General features: G+C 46.4%; 2 protein-coding genes across 6 annotated transcripts in view; one reads left to right on the top strand and one right to left on the bottom strand.

The window, feature by feature from the left end:
- Mo25 (calcium binding protein Mo25) overlaps nucleotides 1-4,035 on the bottom strand; it is a 28,568-nt gene extending 24,533 nt beyond the window's left edge. The window contains exon 1 of the mRNA XM_077699842.1: nucleotides 3,880-4,035. The gene's annotated coding sequence lies outside the window, so the exon portion shown is untranslated. The remainder of the gene's footprint in view (nucleotides 1-3,879) is intronic.
- A 181-nt stretch (nucleotides 4,036-4,216) lies between these two features.
- LOC144170201 (golgin-45) lies at nucleotides 4,217-19,939 on the top strand. 5 transcript variants are annotated; one of them, XM_077699838.1, is made up of 9 exons: nucleotides 4,217-4,382; nucleotides 4,524-4,613; nucleotides 4,871-4,967; nucleotides 5,905-6,070; nucleotides 8,667-8,913; nucleotides 9,271-9,470; nucleotides 10,891-11,019; nucleotides 13,432-13,675; nucleotides 14,929-19,939. In XM_077699838.1, exons 3-9 carry the CDS (start codon nucleotides 4,940-4,942, stop codon nucleotides 15,085-15,087), a joined length of 1,173 nt encoding a protein of 390 aa, XP_077555964.1. In that variant the 5' UTR covers nucleotides 4,217-4,382; nucleotides 4,524-4,613; nucleotides 4,871-4,939; the 3' UTR covers nucleotides 15,088-19,939. The 5 variants fall into 5 exon arrangements, with proteins under 5 accessions (XP_077555964.1, XP_077555965.1, XP_077555967.1 ...); XM_077699839.1 differs by lacking the exon at nucleotides 4,524-4,613; XM_077699841.1 differs by lacking the exon at nucleotides 4,871-4,967.
- Nucleotides 19,940-22,563: the final 2,624 nt, after the last annotated feature.

Raw genomic sequence — 22,563 nt, 5'->3', positions numbered from 1 at the left:
AGCAGACCTCCTTGTATTCGTCTGCTCGGCGTTCTCTTGTGCATGTGGGCGGGCGTAACTAATTTGTGATATATTTTACCTAGTTCACAAGAGAGGAGAAATGATTACTGGCCAAGGTGGTTTAGGATCAGGCACATTGTCCCAGAAACCAGCATGCGCGTTCATCCTGTAGCACTGTGTAATTAGCGCGCAGTGGCCAATACATCCAACCGTGTGCTGTCACATGGCATGGTCACGTGGTACAGTCAAACCCTACTACAATGAACCCACATAGAGCGAATTATGCTATATATCGAACAAAAATAAATCAGTTACGGAAATACACGCGAGACATATTCCTTATAACGAAGTTCACATCTGATATATCGAACTCGGCGTGCCTAGAATGGCTGCCCAAAATGCATGGTCTCGGAGCGGCGATTGAGATATTGATTGGCCGCGACCACTGAGCAAAGGCCGCAGCTGAGACATCGCACCTCGTATGGAGCGACATGACGCCCGACACTTTCCTTAACTGTTTTTGACGCGTGGAACTCACGATGGAACCCGCCTATTCAGTGAGTCCGGACCAAGACTCCAGCTCTCCAACCTTCCCGATTATGTGCCGAAAAGAGTGTCCTTAGAAGATTTCCTGAGTGTCGACGACAACTTTGCCGTCACTGTAAGCACCTCGGACGTGGGCACCGTCAGCAGCACCGTCGTAATGCTGATGAAAAGCACCGAGGAGGCAGAGGATGTCGCGAGTGAAAGCCGACTGACGCTTAATGAAGTGCTTTCGGCAGTCGATGTCCTCCGCCAATAATTCTTAAATATTGAAGAACACGGACTCGAACTGGTGCAAACAATGTCTCATGTAAAGAATGCTGTGCTAGTTGACGTTGCCAAAACGAAGGGGAAAACAAAAGCCGCCTTTTCTTGGTAGTAGGTAGTTATGGCGGCAAGTAGCTTCACTATTTGCAATAAATCGATTGTTTTGTGCATAATAATGACATACTTAATTTTGTTCATTTCTGCATGCAGGGATGGCAAGGGGATTCCCGCGTATTGCGAACTCATAACAATAAACTTGTTATAGGCGGGTTCGGCAATATCGAACTAATCGTGGCGCATATTGCAGTTCACTATAACCGGGTTTGACTGTATAGTGACGTCTGGGCTGGCTTTGATTTTACTTTTTATGATTAGGCGTCTTGCTTCTGAAGTGGCGCCATCCCCTTAACTTTTCTTTCACGATGGAAGTTTGGGGCCGCTGCATCCTGGTAGCTATCCAATCGCGCTAATAATTTTGCTGCTGGATATTTCATTACACAAATATGGTTCCCACGTACACCTGCATGATCCTTATTGACTGCACTAGAACAGCAAGGCTAAACACTCTTTAAAGCTGAGACGAAACCTTCTGCTTGTGGTGATGTGTTCCATTTCTCAATGTTTGCTAGCAGAAGTTGGCCCATTATAAAAACCACATGCTCCATAAATGTTCCCGCATACATTTATTTTGCGTTTACACGTCCCAGAATCTGTGTTCGACTCAGGAGAATGCTTTGACAAGCTCCATCAATCCCATTTCACCATGCATTCGAGATTCGTGATGCGACAGACAAATGGTAGTGCGGGAAGATGCAAGGGTCATCAATACGTGTTTTCTCACTTTTCGCATCTTCCGTGTTAATAAGCAACTGCTGCTGCTGTGAGCGACTAATCTGCATTCACGACACTCTTAACTACCAGTATTGCTTGTATTCACTGGCGAGGGGAGCAATGCAAAGTATTGCCTCGAGTCCACTGTGAGTGCGATTAATAACATCTCTGTTGACACCCTCGTTGAGAATCAAGTTGAAACAGAGCAGACGACGCACGCCCGTGTTTTTTTTTTTTTTTCTTCGCTGTGCGGGCGCAGTGGCCCAAGCAGCGCCATGTTCCTGGCGCATCGGCCATGTCTGTGGCCATTTGCAGTTTTGCCAAACGAAGAAATTGACAGCTAAACTTTTCAACGAATACCACCTATAGGCCATCTTTTACAGTTTAAAGTCCCTTTAAGCTGCCAGTTGCAAGACTTAAGCTTTGGTAAAACCAGCTCTACAGGTTCATTCCTAGCTTTCTTCAGTTCTAACTACAGCAAGACAACAAAGAAAAGGTTCATTCTCAATGTCACACGAGGTCAGTGGCTCATACAATCTGTTCCAAGTGTCACGACCCCGTACAGGGGAAAAAAAATTCGCACTTAAGCCACAGAGCCAAACTAGAGTCCATTGGTATGTCTATGGAGCTAAGATTTCTAATAATAATCTAACTGTACTTTAATAACTGACACACTTGAGCTTACAGGCAAGCTTGGGCCGCACAGACCTACTTTCCCATTTGGAAATTATATACTACTTCTATCCTGAAAGCATTTATTAGTGAAAAAAGAACCACTGGAAAAAGCTGAAGAGATAAAACAACACAAAGTTACCGATGAATGTGAATGCCAGAAATAATTTTTCACAGCGGTTAATTTCTAGATGGACTGTTTCGCATTTTTGTAATAAGAGGAACCACTCTAAGAGCTTAAACTGCACGTGTACTTGGTGTTTTTCTTTTCCTCCCAATGGCTAATAGCCGAAAGGAATGCCTGCTACTGTCCACTAAGACGCATGCGAGACTAGACAGAGGTTAATGACCTTGCCAGGTGCGCTCGTTAGCCCACAAAAATCGAGAATGCTTGTTATGCGAGCATGGCGAATCGATGACATGCGATGGACGTGAGCATTCCATTAAAGCTGCTGCGCCTCCACGTTCTACCATTAAGCGCAGCCAACACAAGCACAAAGACAATGCCGCTACAGCGGCAGAGGTCATTCCCACCGACGCTCTTTTCTTTTTGGCAACACCCACCCATCGCCCTAAACGTTTTCTTTTCCTCTCCCTAGAGCACTACACCTACGAACCAGTACTGCGGAAAGCTGCTGCCTTTGATACGGGGCCAATTTTCCGTCCCTGTCACTCGCTCTAGAGACGAGGCAGAAAGATCTCTAGGAACGCATAACGGAAAAGAAATTGAGGATCATGCATCTTGTGCGAAACGGAAAGGGGAGCCGCTCTCTCAAAGCGCCGACGGGCACCTCGCTTGCGGTCGCGTCAGGAACGTCGCATGGCATCGAGTTCCGAGACAACGCAAATCATCACGGGCCGAAACGGACGACTTTCTTGAGACACATCCAAACACGCTCTAGCCTTTGTGCGAAATGAATGTCAATCGTCCAGTCAAAGCACTGGGCGCAGCCCAGCACACGTTCTACTACCCAAAGCATCGACTTCTCTAGCTGCGATTGAGCCCGCCCGCTTGCAGGGCGAGAAAGTCCTCTGGACTACACAGCAGGTTATCAGCGATTCGCGGATTCTCCGGCTGTCGCCACCGCCGCGCACTCACGGCGGACCGAAAGGCACGAGCGGAACGGACTGAGTCATACGGGGCGATACCTCGTCTCCCTTGTGCCTCTCCCAGGCGGTCTGGCTGTCGCCGGCGAAATCCGCAGAGATATTCCCGTAGGAACGTAGTCGTCGAGTGCGAAGGGTCACTAGCACCGAATCGAGAAGTAACTTGCGGGAGCAGCTGCACACAAGTAGGTGCCGCTAAGGGAAAACGGCGTCGCCGCAGCGACGCCCTGACTACACACTCGCAAAAGTAAGCACCGGACAAAACGCTAACAAGCGCGTCTGCGGTTTCATTCGGTACGCTACAAGCATGCACTCAACTGCCGTCCTACCTTCTGATCACTTTTAAGCCTAAACGTATTTACCAACAGAAACAGCCTTTCTAGCGACAATAGGAAACTTTCCAGACGGAGTTTTCGCCCACTAATGACGACCGAAGGTCTTGGAACATAGGGTCCTCACCTTTCTCAACAACGATGACGGCTTGACAGATGCAAACTTGTATTGACGTAGCGAGGGTATCCAAATAAATTACGGCTCGAAAATACGGCTACACGCCGCAGCTCACCATGACTGACGTAAACAGCAACGACATGGGAGCACAATACTTTAGCCGCTGCGCTGTATCCTCAAAATAAAATAAAAAACTCCGTGACAAAAATCTTTAAAAATATAAAAACAAATTTATTTCTTACATAGTTGTCAGGGCTTAAATTTCAAAGCTAAGTGGCGTCCCACAGTTTTTTGTGATTCATCTGTACACTGTGTACGAAACTGCAGCACGCTATGTGTTAGCTGAATCAGCTTCAAGCATGGCCGGAAAAGTGGGCCATCGTGATGTGGAAAGTAGGCGACAACTTCACTCACGCAAGAATAAATTCCTACAACTTATTCGAGTTCATGCATAATTCCTAGACATGCTCGGCAGCGCTTACCTCCAGCAAAATCTTGGATGTAGGAGCGGGGTGCGTACTGTTCCGTTGTCCCAGAGCGGATTATTTACGGTGTAAGAACAAACAAAAAGAAAGCAGGATAAAAAATCTCAAAAACGTCGCCTGCTTGTCTGTGCGTAGATTTCTTCCGTTTTTGATCCCGTTGGTGGTCAGATCTGCCAAGTTGACGTCAGAGGCAGTGTCGTTCCGGCGATGAAGCAGTGCATAGGTGACGATCAAAGTGCCAACAGATGGTTTTCGTATGTAAGTATTGACAAACTTCCCGTTTCTTCGAGAGCTGTGTAACGTTGAGGAGAAAATTCCTTCGGTGGTCGTGCCGCACTGGCTCCCATATGTTGCTCACGCATGAACTGTCGGCGAACTAGGCCAGTCGATCGTCGTTCCGTGCTAATTTTCGCGCTGCCTTGTGCTTTCATCTTTGTGTTTGCCTGCTCAGCGTAGCATATGATTCGTTGGAAGCCCGGCGTGCCCTGATGTGCCGCATTACCGATTGTTTTCAGATGCACGCTGCGTTCGCAGCGGATATGTCCTCATAGGAAGACAGGCTGACTGAGCAATCGTCACACGTGATGAACTACGGGGAACGCTGTGCTAAAGGTACCGGTTCACTGCGTTAAATGTCACTCATTGAGACGTGCTCCCTACGCAGCAGTCAGCAAGCACCGTGTAGGCGTTTTTTGTCCCCCTATCCCTTATTTTCAACCAGAAGCTCAGCTGTCAGTGTTCACCTTGCGTAAAATAAAATGTATTTTAGGTAGCAAACTTATATGCCTTTCTTATAACCTACTCGGTGATGAAATCATTTGTTGTCTGCTGCATTCAAGACCGTACATTACAGACTGATGGCCGCAAGAGCCAATGTAGCACTCCTCGCTGCGAGTCATCTCAACTAAAACTCAAAGGAAAAGGCACAAATAGCTTATTATACCCTAAGAGAAAAGACAGTAGGTCAAGTGCACCATGGCAGGCTAAGGGCCAACTGCTTTATTTTACTTTGCCGTTGACTTTAGAAGCGTACTTTCCCGTAGATTTACTGTTTAGGTAGTGAGCATTTCAATCCAGAAGGCATTGTAACAAGCAGAGAAACAAAATTTGGTTATTGAACAGCAACCACTTCACCTTGCTAGTGAATCCGTTTGTAGCAGGTATGCTTGCCGGCCTTAATGAGTAAAAAAATCATCTTTCGCCGAAAAGTTTTTAGGCGTTACTGAGGATAGTTTCGTTGCACTTTCACGTCTGCTGTATACGATGCCCTTGTGCAGATTTTGAATTTCCCGAGGAATAATGGACGAAACGTTGTGAACAATCGCCGAGATGGAGATTCCTCTCCCAAAACCGCAGCATGTCATTGTTTGCAGGGAGAAAAACAATCATAGAAATGCACCGTGAAAGAAGAATCAAGCGTGTGTTATGCATGCAAAAACATGATAAAATTGGTTTGTTTACTAATCACTGAAGCATCCTTCCTAGTGTTAAGCTTTCTTTGGGTGACGGGAGGCTGGTTGTTGTAATTAGTGTGTCCTTGCACCCGCAGGCGAAGAGCTGGCCGCCTCAGTGCGGTGCCAGGGCGACGGCATGGAGGACTGCTCTCCATCCCCAGACATCCCAATGCCAGTCAGGCGGCGCGAGCCCAAGTTTGTGCCCTACGAACCATACAAGGCGGCAGTGACCCCCTTGGCACCAGCCGGGAAAAACCACAGGTTGGTCCCAGCATTCCCTGGTGGCTTGTAGTTCGGAGAAGTAGGCGTTGATGTACACAACAGGAGGCAGGCATGCCAAGGCAAACATTCGTTGTGTTACCACTGTCCTAATTAGTACCCGACGCATATGCGCAGCAACAAGTTTGTGGTGTTTCTTGCAGCAGGCTGCTGCTCTTCGAGCGTTGCTGTAATGGCTTTGTTAACGTGTACGCAGAATGCAAAGTGGGACACATACTAGCTGTTTAAAAAAAGTGCGGGTCTCTTTGTAGAGGAATGAGCATTGGGGTGGAAGTCGGCTGCCATGGTTGTTAGTTGATGTTATGAAGGTACGCTAGAAACTAAATAACTTTTTGTTTTAACTGAAAAGTTTCACCCTTTGAAGCTCTTTTGGCTTTTTTTTTTTTGTTTTATGATAATAAATGTCTCAAAATGAATTATTTATTTTTGTTATAATTAGCTGGCCTCTTTCTCTCTTGTTCTTCTTTGATCTTTTATCAGGAAGTGTGAAAAGAAAGCGAATCTCATTGGCCATGCCCCAACCAATCACTCTCATGCATTGCTACCACCCATGTGAAGGTGTACTTTACGAACCATTACGTTGGTGCTTTTACTCCTTCACATAGGTGATAGCAATGCATGAAAGTGATTGAAAACAAAAACAGTGTTTTACTGACATTTCAACTGGAGGACCAGTCTTCATAAGAGCAGTTCCTCCGATGAAGACTGGTCCTCCAGTCGAAGCACTAGTAAAACACTGTTTTTGTTTTTAACGTGAGTCAACCAATTCCTCAAATATTTTTTCTATATATATATATATATATATATATATATATATATATATTTGTGTGTGTGTGTGTCCATCCATCCGTCCATCCTAGCTCTAAGTAGGTACCATAAATCTTGTGCTCACCCACATAAAATTTTGTACTGCACTTCTATGCCAATACAAGAAGTATTATTGAAATCAAAACTGGAGTAGCACTAGCAGTTGTGACACAACCTGTTTTTTAATATGCTTACCATTAAAGTAAGTCTCTTTTTAAAGTGTCTGTAAAGTACATTTATTTTACAGACACGTGCCCCTTCTTGGGTGTTTATTTTTCAAAAGAGTGCTTGCACAACCTTTCCTAATTCTGTTTAAGTGCCAGAAATTGTTGAGTGGAAAAATCTATGGGGTGACAATTTCGTTTTTCTTATTTTGGCAGGGTTATGAAACACTTTTGGGATGTAGTAAATTGTGCTATTGTGAGCCTGAATTCTCAAAAAAATCTGCTTCAAATATTCCTACATTTGGCAAACAGTTGACAGCTCACAATTGCCTTGCAAAGTTTGCCATCTGATTCCCATGCTTGTCTTGAATTCCCACCATCTTTTGCTGTAATTAGGCAGTATTGTTGTTGTGTTTATACATGACAAAGAATAGATTCTTGCTATTGGTCAGCTTATTTGTGCACTTCCAGTGACAAGCAGGCATTATCCATCATCATCTGCTCTGAGTTGGCGTTGGCAGTTTTCACTAATTAGTATTGTTTGGGGTACACGTACATGCTATTGTGATAACCTATGTGTGCATCTTGTGGAAAGGAATTGTGTAGGCTTCTGTTGTTAGCAGTCTGTTTGAAAGTTGCAGTGTCTTATCTAGACATCTTATCTAGCAGTGTGTGTACCGAAGTGCTTTGGGCACCAGACTTTACCCCGCTTTGTAATTATGCTACCATATGAGTACAAGAGGACTGACTTGCTCAGGCAGATGTACAAAAACATGAACTGCCCCTAGCAGCTGCCCTTATTCTCCTTCTGCATGCCCGCAACGCGTTTAAGGAACTTGAACCATTCGCTCTATTGATAGGTGCACTTATTGCTACAGCCGTATTGGTCAACACAAGGTGACCGAAACTAAACTCAAATGATCAGCATAGCATACATTGCTTTATGCTTACGTAAAGCTGTTTTGCTGACATTGCTTGGATGCAAGGTTGCGACGACATCGACTTTTGGAAGCCAGCCTCGGTAATTTTACAACTTTATTGTGTGCACGACCGGTAGGGGAAGGCGGTATAGCTAAGTATTCTACTGTCCCCCTTGTGCCCGCATTGCCAGAATCGCTCAGTCACACCACCCACAGTCTGCAGCAGCTGTGGACTTTCCACCATGCCTGAAAAGTTCCTATTGCGGTGCTTTATCAAGAATACAAACATGAAGGGAACGGGCACTGCGTTTCGTCAAAGGAGCAAAGGCTATCCACTTGACTGACAGTACCTGAGTGCCAGTTGAAGTGTTCCACTGCATGGTTGCTTTGGAGTTGCTGAATTGCCCAGCTTCCTTCTCTTTCTGGGCCCGTTTGCCCGAATGCGATAAGTGTGGGAATAAGTTCTGAACTACGACTTTAGCGCTGTCTAGGTAATAAGTCATTTGCCCAAAACTGATACAAGTGCTCGGGTAAGGTGGCATTTCCGTCGGGTTTTCTGGCAACCGGCTAATTTGCCGTGGCCAACTTGACTTATTGGCGTCTTATTCGTAAGTGGGAACTTTTGCGTACGGGCAAACAGGCCCTGGTTCCCTGGGGCAGCACTTGACCAGCCTGGCCCTTGTGTAGTGTGTGCAGGACCCGGCTGGCCGCGCTGGAGATCCCGTTTCCCCTTCAGGGGGCCACCTGTCCCCCTCCTGGTGGGGTGGAGGAGGGTGGCCCCTTGCTGTCGGTGGTGCGGGAGGTGCCCGAGGGGGCCACCCCCTCCACCTCCTCCCCTATGGCTGCGGAAGGTGTGGAGCGGCTGGAGCAGCAGCTCAACGAGGCCCGCCAGCAGAGCCACGACCTTGAGGAGCAGCTGCGGGTGCAGGTGCAGGTGAGCCACGCTGCCCCCACTTGATGGGCTGTTTTGCACCAATGAGGCAATGGTGTTCCTTTTTGTTACGAACCAGCAGTAGAGATGGAGTGTACAGAAGTAGGACCTCACTGTGCCTTACTTTTGCCCATTTAACGTTCGCTGCTGGTCTATTAAAGTGAATCTGCACCAACTTGCCAAACTGTCCGCACTCTTGCACGTAGGGTAGACTTTGTGACAATTTTTTATGTGAGCCTTGATGTGATCGTGGGGGGAGGGTTAAGACTGCTAAGCAGAGTAAGGCTGGATGATGAACGGAAATTCTGCCTAGAGCGGAGGATGAGAGGGAGAGCCTTCTGCCTTCTCCTCAATGCCCAGGTGAACCGTGAGCTGAAGAAGCTGCTGGTGGCCTCGCTGGGCGAGGACCTGGAGGCCCGCGTGCACTTCCTGAGCGAGGACAAGGCCCAGCTGGCTGCTGACGTGCGGGCATACGCACAACGCCTCACCCAGGGCAGGGAGGAGATCGACCGGCTGGCCATCCACGCAGACGTCTGGCGCTCAAAGTTCTTGGCTGCCAGGTAGGGCCGCTGACCGGGCCGCGTTTGCTCCCTCCGTGGCACGATGCTCACATGCCTTGCTGACCCAACACACTCCTTTAACATGCTTTTTGCCGTAAAGCCGTTTACAATAAAAAATATTGAGAGTCCTTTCACGTAGGTGAGTGCGAGTGGTAGCATTCAGGTGGGGGAAAGGAAGCACCGCCTAGTTATTTGAGGATTTTTTTACTTATTTAAAAAATTAGTTTCGCTACCACTTCAAGGTCAACAGACACACATTGAGCTTAGTGTCGCTTATACTGTTGTTCAGCTTGACGAGCCCAACACTGAGCATTGATAATGGTTGAAGTACTTCACCCCACCATAAAGCTATCACGACACAATAAAAGCAGCATGGTGCGATGCACTGCATAAACTTGAGGGGATAACGCCACATAAGGGGGAACCCAGCTGTATAGATGTTGACCTCCTCTCCCTGGTGTCGTTCTGTGTCACTGTGCTCAACGCGGTCACTGATCCATCTGCTTTAGGCAGCTTGGAAGTAGTTGCAGTGCTGGGTAGAGGGGCAATGGCAGAGTGGAGCATTATAGCCGATGACGTGCTTGGAGCACTCCCGCCAGCGGCACCACACACCAGCACCCCCGAGTGGTGCCCAGCAACGCTTTTTCTTGCTGCCCTAGCTGCCCCGGCCGGTTGCTGTCTGGCTGTAGGGACACCTAATTTGAGGGCCGAGTGAATCTTTTGGAAAGGTGCACTAAACCTAGACTAATATAGGAATATTGGTAGACGGGCACTATACTGAAGCAGGCGCATGCGATTCTGGTGGGCAGAGGTGGGCACGTGGCCATTGCTTCCATTGACACGCTTCTGTATCTGCAAAACAGGGTGCTCAAGGATGGTTAAGCACTCGCGTAGCATTTTTTTCTTTTGTTTTCCATTATTTTGGCTTGTATCTTCCATAAAATTGGTTCATTGTTCGTACCTTTGTGGCTGCGCCCAATGAGTTCGCTTTTTGTTACAGGGGGCATTTCTTTCTGAATGCCGGTTGTCCTCCTTCCCTAGCCATCTTGCAGGGCTCGGCCCTTCTGCATAACCGTGATCTGTTTCCATTCCTAACGTTTTGTTGGGAATGGAGCTCTGTTCCAAGCTGGAGCAAAGGTTGTCTGGACCAAAAGGTGAAGCGAGCAAAGCAACCTTGTCTTTGCCATTTGGTCACACCCAATTATGCATTCTTGTTGCAGGCCATTCCCGACAGAACAGGCTCAGTTAAATTCAGTGTGAAAATTTGGTCAAGTCAGTTTGTAGTCGCATTTTGAATGGCGCATTGCAGATAGCACACTACAAGTGCTGTCCACTGCTTCGCGATGCACAGAACGAGCGGCTGTCTCCCCCTCCAGCCTGTCAGATGACTCTGCTGCCCGTTGTTGCCTGTTTTCCCCAGCCTGCTGGTGGACGAACTGGCCAGCTGCAAGGCCCGGCTGACCCACCAGTGCGAGGACTTCCAGGAGGCGCTGCAGTGGATGGCCAGCGAGCACCAGCAGCTCGAGGCTAACCTCACCGCCACCTGCAGGTGCCGAGGGGCTTTCTTTCTCCCGTCCCTTCAAGTGGCACATTGGTAGAGGGAGAGGGAGCGGGTAGAGCCCATAGAAATGCGTTAGCTATTATTTAGCATGACTGTTCATGTAAGCATGCATTTACATAGTTAGCAGAAAACCAAACTTGCCAACTAGTATCCTGAATTTTCAGTTTGTCAGTTCATTTTGTTGAGTAAGCCATGGGAAATATCAAACAGGCGTCGCTTGTGAGACTTTTATGCTGTCGTCATGCTAGTTTTTGTTATAATAGGAATATCGTCTAGAGCACCCAAACAGAAATACAGTTTAAATTCAGCATGTACATCTTTCGCCTGCACTCCTGTGTTTGTGGCATGGGCATCACCTTGTTTTGTTTGCGAATGTGACGTTTGTCAATAACCACAGATATGCAACCGGTGCAAAACGTATGGTGCTAGTGCGCTATGTTTTGCTAGGCGGTCATGTAGGCACTGGCATGGTATCTTGACCACGTGACGCATGCTTTTCCCCCTCTTTACTTGAACTTCGTGCTTGCCCTCCTGCTCTGGTGATGTGATACGCACGCAGACAGCCCTGTAGAGAGAACCTGGCTTTTCAGGTTGATTGCTCTCACTTTTTTCATTAAAACTCTGGTCATGTGGGTAAATGAGTTTTGTGCATGCCGACAACACTGGAGAGGGGGAAGAAACGCTCAATTTCCGGCTTCCTAAAAGGCCCTTTACGGTGCCAGTGGAAATCATTGTTTTGATGAAAAATGTTTTGTGCGTGTGAACAATGTGAAGGCCTGACAACTTCCCTTACACAGCGGACACCATAAAACCTTGCAGGCACTCTGTGACAGTCTCAAGCATAGCTCTAAACACGGCAGGATGACCAGACAGTGGAGCGCCTGCGGCCGATTCAAAGGGCAGTGGGGCATGCCAGAGAAGCATAACAAGGGGGGGAGGGGAGGTCTTCCTGTCCTTCCTCTTCTTCCATACCAAACCCACTCGGTTGAGTGCAGTTTGAAGTACCTTATTTACTCGAATCTAGGGTGACACTTTTTTTTTTTTAAAGTCATTTACGAAAGTTGGGGGTTGGATTAGATTCGAGGATGCGGCTTTCCTGTCACCGGTAGACACTCAACACCAACTTGAGGCCACAAGCTTACAGCCATGGAGGAAGAAAAATTGCTTGCAGCTTGCAGGTTTGCATGCTGCATTTTGCTGATTTGAACGTTGCGAACCCAGCTGTCAGCGTTCCGTGCTTGCTTGCTTACACCGCCACGTGACCTCGAGAAGCGCCTGTGTTCGTGGCACAGTGGCACCTGCCAAGCGGAGCCACTGCACCGTGGCTTTTAAGTGGAAAGTAGTCTTGGAAGCTGAGAGAACTTCAAACCTCCGAGCACAGCGCAACTTCGGCGTCGATGAGAAAAACGAGCACCGATGGCGGAAGCAGCGGAATGAATTTTTCAACTGTGCCTCCCCCGCCAAGGTGGCTCAGTGGTTAAAGCGTTGTGCTGCTGAGGACAAGGACCCGGGTTCGATTCCCGGCAGCGGTGGCTGCTTTTATGATGGAGGTGAAAAGCAAAAACGCCTGTGTGTTTGAGATTTTGGCGTACGTTAAAGATCCCCAGGTAGTCAAAATTAATTCGGAGCCCTCCACTACAGCGCGCCTCACCACCTGTGAAGCATCGGCGCATTAAACCCTACAATCAATACAATCAACTGTGCCGCCAAGCGAATGGAGAGGCTGTGGAAGCATTGCAATGATGGGCTGACTGCAAGATCACAAACTCACACCAACTGAGTGCATCAAGCTGCTTCGCTGAGCCAACTGGCGAACTGGGTCACCGCGTCTTGGGACGAAACTCCAGCCGAGCTAATTGTGCGGGCCTTCCGTTAGTGCAGCATCTCGAATGCGCTGGATGCAAGTGAGGACAGCGGGCTGTGGGAAGAGGACAGTGACGAAGAGGACAGTGATGTCGACGACAACAAGCAAGCATTGAACATGCTACGACAAGCACTGCTAGCTTAATAAAGTGCGTGGTCTAGTCTCAGTCCCTTGCCTTTTTTCATTTGGCCTGCATTCGAGGTAAGCTTTTTTTTTTTTTTTTTTTTTTTGACCTTCCGAATTTTGGCGGTTGGCCTAGAATCTAGGATGGCCTGGATTCGAGTAAATACGGTAACCTACGATGTTCCGTGTACGATACAATACAAGAGCCGTGGCTGACAGAACAAGGCACGCACGTACAGCACGTCGATTGTGACGACCCCCGCAGTGCATGTTTGTGTGGGGGGGAAGGGGGGGGGGTCACCGCGGCATGGGACAAAATTCCAGAGCCGAGCTAATTGCGCGTCATTTTCCATTTCGGTTGTTGAAATTTTGGACCTTGCGTCACATTTTCTTGTTCACGTTCTGTCGTCCAGGCTGCTCGCCAAGCTCCAGCAGCTGCTGGTGTCCCCTGCTGGCCAGCCTGCAGTGGCCGCCAAGGCTGAGGAGGAACCCTGCGACGTTGTGCAGCTGAGCGCCAGGGCGCAGCGAGCGGCCCGTGGTTGCTGCCACCAGGCCACGCCCCGAGGCAGCAGCGCCAACTTGCGGCTGGGGCCCGCACCTGTCGTCCGCCCGACACCTGCCGAGGCCTTTGCCCGCCGCACCGACCGGGCATACGAGGCAAGGGCTCCTCGTCGATGGCGCTCTCTTAAGTGACTTGTTCGCACTGGCCCACTATATACTGCTCAGGGGTACAGGGCACTGTTATAAGTAGAACACACTGTTGGGCAACTTGGTGCAAATTTGGTAAAACTTAGAGCGCGATTCAACGAGGACGACAGAAAGACGACAGAGTGCTTGTGTTTGTCGTCTTTCTGTCATCCTTGTTGAATCGCGCTCTAAGTCTTAGCACTGTTAAAAGTTTGGTTTCATCAACATCTTCCAAGTATTTCTCGTTGCTTTTTTGATTGGAGCAGGTGGAGTGAATTCGCCAGAAGGGATTCAGAAAGGTCCTAACGTTTCCGGAACAGAGCAGGGCCTTTTTACTAGTGCAGTATTGTGTGCTAATTTTTACCCATTGTACAAACTGCGCAGGAGTAAATTGTTCAAGGCTTGGATACTTCTATTTTCTTAAAGGTCACTGCTGGCGACATGCCAGAAAGCTGGGTTTTGTGTATTCTTGGGGCTAGAACAAAGGACCAAAGGAGTACTAGTGACTAATCAGCAGCACTACAGTGAGGTACCATTAACATGCCACCTGGTTTGCACTCTTGGTGCATTGCATAAATTTCTGGGACACCTAAGTACAATGCATTGTTGCGTAGCTTAAAGGAGCACTGACACAAATTTTCGGCGTTAATATTATTGCACAGTTTGCTTCCTTCACTCAACAGAATACCCTGGGTGAAATATGAGCGGCCTGCGACGCGAAGAACATAGTTTAATTGGATCTCATTTATCGCGCTGATGGAGCAGCGCGCGGAGCGGCACTCAGCAAATGGACATCAGCGTGACATCATCCAGGGAGAGCCAAAAGAAGTGACGTGGCAGCGCTCGTCAAAAGCTTGTGACGTCACTTCATGCGCGCGGCCCCACGAGCGGCGAGCGGGCACAACACCCTCTCAAGCGGGCGCCGGTGAGGTCAGGCAGGGAGTCTGTCATATGCGCCGTTCGGGATGAAAGTGCGGGAATTTGAAACAAACGATTTTCAGGCCGTTCAATGTAATTAACTATCGCGCGCTGAAGTATTTGAAGTGCTGTTTCAGGTTCGCCAGGCCAGTAAGCATCGATAAAAGCAATAAAAGTGTAACAGAAAATTTTCGTGTCAGTGCTCCTTTAAACAGATATTTTGTTCCACATGCATTCTAGAAAATGGCAGCCAGTACAGATGCAGACCATTTATACGTCTCACCAGAAATGCCATTGCTTTTCAGGCCCTGAAGCTCTCCTTCAGCTCGAGTGCACAGTCGGCTCTAGAGTCCAGCATCAGCCCCCGTGATGGCAAATGTCCAGCAAACGGCTTGCGGTCCACGCATGACTGCAGCGCCATCGCCTGCTGCCGCCACTGCTCAGGCCACCTCGAGACAGTCTGACACAGGACGGCCAACAATGCTCGCATCGATGCACTGCTCACCCTTCGACAAGCAATCGGCAGTCTAGAAGAGCAGGGCTTCGAATCTGCGAGGGCACAGCAAACCCTTCCACTTTTCTACTGGTGCGGCCACTCAAGTCAACAAAAGGTGTTTGTGTGCGCCTAGAAGTGGAGGGGAGTCTGTTGACAATCTTTTAAGGACCATCCGGACGTCTGCTTCTGTGTACAGACAACTCATTTTCAAGGCAGGGTGGACTTAAATGTGTGCTCGCTATTCTGCTAAACAACATAGGTGTGTGGGGAGATAGCAGCACTTGCGGCCAGTTTGTTATGGCTGTTCAAGTTTCAGAGCTTTTGTATCCTCGATGGGTGCCCTGTCTTACGTGGACTTGTGGTGGTAGGTGTACAGTTTCCAAGTACATTGACTCATAAGAAGTGAGAGAAAAAGACCACAGTGCTCCGTTGAATGGGGGATCTCTTTTTTAATGCCCAATTTTTTTTTTAAGTGTTTCGTGAGTCCTTGTTAGATAGCGATGTCTGGAGCTGTGTACAGTTACAAATTGGGAACAGTGTAATTTAAACACGTACATAGTACAAATACATCTAGAGATAGTGCCAACAGCAATGAGCAACACTGCTGGAGAGGTGTTGATGCGTGCTTGGGTGCAAGTTAGTGAGGGAAGACTAAATTTTGCTAGTATCGAATGTTGGTATATGAACCTATAAACGGGGGCTGGGAACGTAACTTCGGTCCACAATTTCTACTGTGCGAGGGAAGCATGGGCCAAAAGCTGCTTTCTGTGTCCACCAGTATATCACAGTATTTAAGATGAGGTTTTGCTATTCAAATCGTTAGGTGCCCTAGTAAGCTCTGTATTTGCTGAATTGAGATGTAGGGATTGCCTCATCAGTGTCATTTATAAGGCGAGGCTGACAGGCTGCAGCACTTGCTATTCGATGCATTTGTTGTCTATAACAGTATTCCTGGGGAGGCATTCGTGACCTTTTCGTTAATAATTAAGCTGAGCTTTCTGACTCACGACCAGCACCACTTTTTTAGATTCAGTGGGATATTCCGTGCGCTTTTGGCACAACCAACAATTGGTGGTTATTTGGAATGTACGGACTGCTTGCTAGCTGTAATGCACCCGAATAATGGGACTGTGTGCAAGGCAGCTTTTCAGTTCGTTGCCGTCTGAAACACTAGATTGAAACGTAAGTAAGAGTTATGTGTTTAAATTAAAAAGCTGCAATTTAGTGAATAGTGGGAGCAAAATAATAACCTGTCCTCTCTGTTTTCTTTTATTTTTGAACTGATTGTCAGAAGCTGAAACTTTCTTTAAAAACTAGACATTCAACTTTGCAACCTTGTAGCTCATAAACTACAGACGTTATTACCATGGCTAAAATTGAAGCTGCTTGGGCATTTACGCGGACGAAATTTAAGTTTTAGGTTATCTTGAATGTTGAGTTGTAGTATAGTAGTATGCAGGCTTTATTAACACAAGGACATCTGGGGTCAAAGAGCACCAAGGCTAGATATGTTAAGTTGTGCGTACGTGTACGTTTGAAATGATTGAAATTTCAAAGTAGTAATACAATATGCCATGTTTTTAATTATTTATATTTCTAATAAACATCAGTTTAATGGCTAACTTGATGTGCTGTATGATTTATTTATTTTATATGTGTTAGGATGTTGTTGGGAGTATAGTTGTACATTCATAAATGATGCTACGAATGAGTACTTTATTTTGAACATGTAGCATAAAGAAAAGGAAAACCGTTGCGGCCGTTTTTCCAATAGAAACGGACAATAAAAATGCCTTGGTGTTAAGATTTCAGCGCATATTAAACGCCCCTAGGTGGTTTAAATAAGACCAGGTGTAACTTCGACACATAACTCCCCCCCCCCCCCCCCCCCCCTTGCAAAAGCAGAAAGAAAAACGGGTGGAGGACTTGCTCAAAATTTATCTTCCAACTTTCTCTAGATCTCACCTTTTTCAACTTTTTCTAACCACAGCCGCCTATATATTTACTGTAACGAATGCAACTGCTGACTTCCTCATGCCGTACAATGCTGGGCTCAGGCCACAAGAGCTTATCCTGAGTGGCAGCTAGCCGAGCAAGCAACTATAGAGAACTAAATTTCCAATATTCAAAATTGTAGGTAGGGTATGCGTACCGTTTCCTCATCTGTTTGTGCAGCTAATGAAGAAACTTTGTTTTTCTTATTACCCTGTTTGTGAGGCCCATGAAGAGGCAACTTTTGAAGTACCAACTCACACCTTCTGTACACATGTACAAATGAACAGATTTCAGCAAGTACAGTTATGAATGGTTGGCACTGTATTTCATTTGGGCTTTAATTATTGCTTGGCACAATGGTGGCGTTGCCAGAGGCTTACTTATTTGAAAACTCTTTTGCTGTCATTGTCATTGTAATAATCGAGTTTCTTGCTATCTGCACACCTGGTGACCCTTCTGTCATTGTGGGTTGCAAGAGAGAGTGTACAAGGCTTCTTTTGCTTGTTTTTATGTTTGGTGCACTCGTTACTAGGGCCTAGAGGTTGAACTTTGTTTGAGGTCCTTCTGGAGATGTGCGTTGTGAGAAGACATCCTGGTATTGAAAGCAAGAATGAGGCCCTTGGGAAACAAAATTTGCCATGTTCTGGAACTCAATTGTAGGTTATTGTTTCCGGTTTTCATGCTTTTGTATCTTTTCAAGTGAATTGAGGGCCACCATGACACAGACACTGTGGCAACCATATTTGCTGGTGTAAAGTTGCATCATTTTGTAGGTTGTGCTGCCCCTTAACAGCCATTGTTGCATGTGAAAAACAGCCCTTTTGTATAAAGTTTTGTGCACAAATTTCACTGCCTGTAACTGGAAAAACAGCTGCAACATATACACCAGAACGCATGGTATGCAGAGTCTATCGACTGCAGTGATTGTATTTTGAATAGATCTGGACACCTGGGGCTTTTTTCCCTCTGCTTTTGTTTTGCTGAACAGTGTGGGTTGAGGAAGCTTGTGAAATGGTAACCTTGTGCGAGACTGCGATTTTCACATCTGTGAAACAGCAAACACTCCCTTAGTGGGCAGGGTGCAAATGTGGGTGACAGCAGTGTAGGTGGCTGAATGTTGCTTTTGGCATGAATTGGGGACATTTTAAAAGGGAGCGCTCCTTTCTTTTATGAAGTACTGCAAACTGGGGAGGAGAAGAAATTATATTCTGGGTGATCTACTTGTTCCGATCTTAGGCTGATCAAGGTTATCTTCAAGGCCATGAGGACAAAGTATAACTTTTTCAGCTTGAAAGAGCTAGCCTTGTTTAACTTACTCTGGTATATTCCAGCCACTAATTTTTTTTTTAACCAAAAGAAAAAAATGCAAGAAATGTTGAAAATTTCGCATAACAGCGATGTAATATGACCAGAAGTGATTTAATATGGACCAGCACTAAAATTATGGTTATCAGGGTGTTAACCACACGTTAGCATTCAAGTTATATGGTCAAGCAGAACTTGATTGATTATGAGGTTTAACGCGCCGACCCTACACAGGTGATGAGGCGTGCCTAGTGGAGGGCTCTGGATTAATTTTGACCACCTGGGGACCTTTAACGTGTGCTGAAATCTCGAACACACAGGCACTTTTGCTTTTCGCCTCCATCAGAAAAGTGGAAGCCGCGGCCGGGAATCGAACCCGCGTCCTCGGGCTCAGCAGCACAATGCCTTAGCCACTGAGACAGCACCGCGGCGGGTGGTCGATCAGAATTAGAGGCCTCACTACTACACCCAGTCGTGTTTCTTGGCACAAGATTCTGTGACTTGATAGAGAAATCACCGGAAAGTGGCTGGAAATTTGCCAATGCTTCATCTGTTTTCTTCAATATCTCCATTATTTGTTTGAAGTTTGCGATAACAGTAATCCCATTGTTATCGGGACAAAGCTTTCATTTCAATGAACAGCACTTCTACTTTGTCTTCATGGCCCCAAAGTGAAATTTGATTAGGATGGGTTTGGGGTCAGCTCATTGAGCAATATAAAGGAGGATTATAGGAGAAGGATTATAGCATACCATATCAAAGAAAAAACAAGTAGCCCAAATTAAGAGGAAGGAGGGGACCTGGGCTTGCGCATGCAATGCAGAAAACTTAGAACCATTGGACCTTAAGGGTACGAGAGCAGTTACCAAGAGATGTGACTGCAAATAGAGGGGGACCATTAACTCAGTGGAGGGATGAAATCAGGAAATTGGGCGGCAAAAGATGGATAAGGCCATCACAAAAAACAGGAATGGCTGAGGCAACATGGGAAAGACAGTTTTGCAGTGGGCACAAACAGGCTGATGATGATGACTGTTGGTTTGGGAACGTAGTCAGAATGTAAACTGGATTTTGGCTCCGTGTAAATAGTGTTGTGCCAATATTTTTAATGTGCGGGGAAACTGTTTCATGCGTGTGTTGTCTTGAACACTACCACTACTCTGTTTTAACGTCTTGGCTGCATTGAGGAAAAATACCTTATTTTTCACAACATTGTTGGCTGTATTTATAGAACTGAATGCTGCCTTTTTTCAAAGTAAAAAACTTCCTTTGTACTGCTAAGATGTGACGAAAGTTCTTTTTATATTGTCTCATTGTTGAGGCAGCTTGTGTTATTTTGCACCTTTGTGAATGAAAGAAGGACATTTGAAGTGAAGAATAGCTTTGCCCACCACTGCTATCTTCGTAAGAAATCTGTCCTACTTCAAACTGCTGTGTGAAAAACTGCAGGATGGCACTGTTTGGTGTGATTTCGCAAATGAAGCACGGAGAATGAGTAAAATCTGTTCAATTTATTGTGAGTTTTGTTTGATGGGAGTGCTATTTGTTTAGTCTTATGTCCAGAACCAAACAAATATCTGACGTTTCTTTTTTGTTTGATAAGTGATGTTTGCTTAACGAGAGCCCGCCCTGATCTATTCTTGAACCCTGGTCGGAAATTATTGGCACCAGTTTAGAAATAGCTTGGCATAGCTCGATATCACTGGCTTACGGTTGGCTTGTCCTGGCCCATTGTGCCTCCTTCATGGACACTTCTTACGTTTCCTCTGCGCGTCATTTGATGCTGTTCAAAGCAGTCCAAATTTAAGTTCTAGTGGAAGTCTTTAACATTTTTCAGCTTTCTCAGCGTTTCTCATCAGGAAAAGAAGATGCTTTCCCATTGATGCATCTTTTGCTGACGCTATGTAGCATCGCAAAGCGCAGCTTGAGAAATCTGAGGAGAAGAAGGCTGTGCTGGCTGTAGAAAAAGACTCAATGTTTCGCCTGTATCACTTAGACCCTTTTGGCATATGTTTCCGCTGGTACACTGACTGGAATGTTATTGGCGTTCCTCTTCCTTTGTGTTGAGCTGATGGCATGTGCCATCACACCTTAAGCTGTCATGCATCTACAGTAAATACTGCCCTTCTAATTTTAGCCCTGATGTTAGCTGCTGGCTAAAGGAAATTAATACTTGTTGGTAACGTGAGGTAGCTTTTCTACGTCATTTCCTTCTCTCTGCTTTTCTTCCACTAGTATCATAATTCAGTATTTAATCTCCAGGTGGCACTCCTAATGTTTCACTGGAAAGATGGACCATGTAGTGTGTGCCTAACCCTTTGCGACACACATTAGGATGTAGCCATCAGAAAAATTTGTAGCTGCCTGTGTATGCTTTTGACAGCCAAAATTTCACTTGAAAACCGTAAACAACTCAATCTCATGAGTAGTTAATAAACTAGATCGTGTCCTAATCCTAAACTGGCCATCATAAACATGACCACCGTTTCCTAACCATTGCTACAATAGAAAACATATGCACATTATTGTGATCTTTAGCCCTATATATTAAGGTAGCAGTTAATTTTTGATTTAATAAACTTTTTAACTAGACAGAGAAGGTAACTTCAAGAGCACCTACTTTGACGTGCTGTAGAACGCCGAGGCATTCATCTTGCTCTTTAGTTTTGGGTAAGGTATTGGTTGATAGTAAAGGCACGGCATTCATGAGGTAGCGGTACCGTACCACAGAGCAGGAAATGCAAATGCTGGATGAGCAGTTCAGGTGGAGATGATGATGATGATTGTAATGCACAAAAATTCTCTTAGAAGTCGCGTGCAAAACTACATGCCGTGTCGCAAAGGGCTAACACAGAAACTTGCTGCATTGCTCGCGAATCACGGCATTGCGACAGCCCTTTGAGGTTTCAGCAGAACCTTTTAGCACGAACCAAAATCATTTCGCCCTGTGCTGAAAACTGGGTTCAATTTTGTCGGTTTTGTGCTTTGCTCCAGTGCCATTTGGTATGGCTGCAGCAATTGCTAAATCCATCAGTGCGGTGAGTATGTCAAGCTTTTGAATAGTGTATTATGCAAGGGGAAAGCAGGCTGTTGCCAGTAGCAGTTTTTGTTTTTGTATGCCCGTTTGTGTAATTTAGACCTCCTGCAGTCATTGAGAAGTACAACTGGAAAGAAGTGGAAAAATTCGTAGTCGTAACACACTTTGATATGTGCACTGTGCAGTGGGATAATGTTTTGATGTAGTGTGCCAGCTGTGACGACACGTCAACAGCTTAGCGTTCAAGTAGCTTACGCTAGTCTTTTCAAAAGGTACTTGATATGTGATAAGGCATAGGTTGAGGTGCCTTAAAAAAATACGCTGACAAGCACTGCCTCTTAATGCTGTAGGCCACATTTTAACTGGAAGTGTCTATGTTAGCAGAGCCAGCTGACAGTGAGCTGGTACAAGGTGATGGTTGTAAGTTAATGTGTAAACATGGTTTAATGAATACCAGAGTTTCCAAGTAGACGCAGCAAAGGGATTGGAAGCTTTTCACCATAATTTGGAGGTTTCTGCTGTTCGTAAAAAAACTTTTCTGCTCAAATGCCCAAAAGTGCATAATCTCACAATTGCGCAACCTTTCTCAGCTTCTTCAAAGTGTGTCGCGAAACACTTCTGTGTTGCAGGGTTGTCTGTGGAAACTTAAACTTTTCGCGCTTGTTTCTCTGTTTTTAAGGCGAAAGCGTTTAGTGGCTTGTTAAGCGAAAAGTCTGCGATCTCTGAAACACGGCTGATAAAGTCGCCATTAGCCACAACACGTTTCATGGCACGTGTCAAAGAACGAGTGGCACGGCATGAGTGGCAGACCCAAGAAAATGTGAGTGTGCTCCAGGCCGTGCAAGATGTTGAAAAGGATGTTGCCTGATTTGACATCCCCGCTGCAGACAAAACACGCACGAAGAAAAGACACACAAGCCCATAGCTGTGGTGAACACCTTCAGAGCATCACAGAAAGAGGACACTTCGCAACGGGTTCTGGAGCTCCCACGTCCTCGGCCTCGCCAGCTATGACAGCAACAGGTTTGGAATGTGGCAGACCGCAGCAATTTACGACTGAAGAACTGCGAGACGGAATACGTGCGGTGAAATGAGTCAAAAAAGCAG

Source organism: Haemaphysalis longicornis, unplaced genomic scaffold (genome assembly GCF_048455015.1).
Source record: "Haemaphysalis longicornis isolate Haplotype H1 unplaced genomic scaffold, Haemaphysalis longicornis Haplotype H1 scaffold_2, whole genome shotgun sequence".
Lineage (NCBI taxonomy): Eukaryota > Metazoa > Arthropoda > Arachnida > Ixodida > Ixodidae > Haemaphysalis > Haemaphysalis longicornis.
Note: the sequence above shows the minus strand (reverse complement) of the source record. Positions and strands in the feature narration are given on the sequence as shown.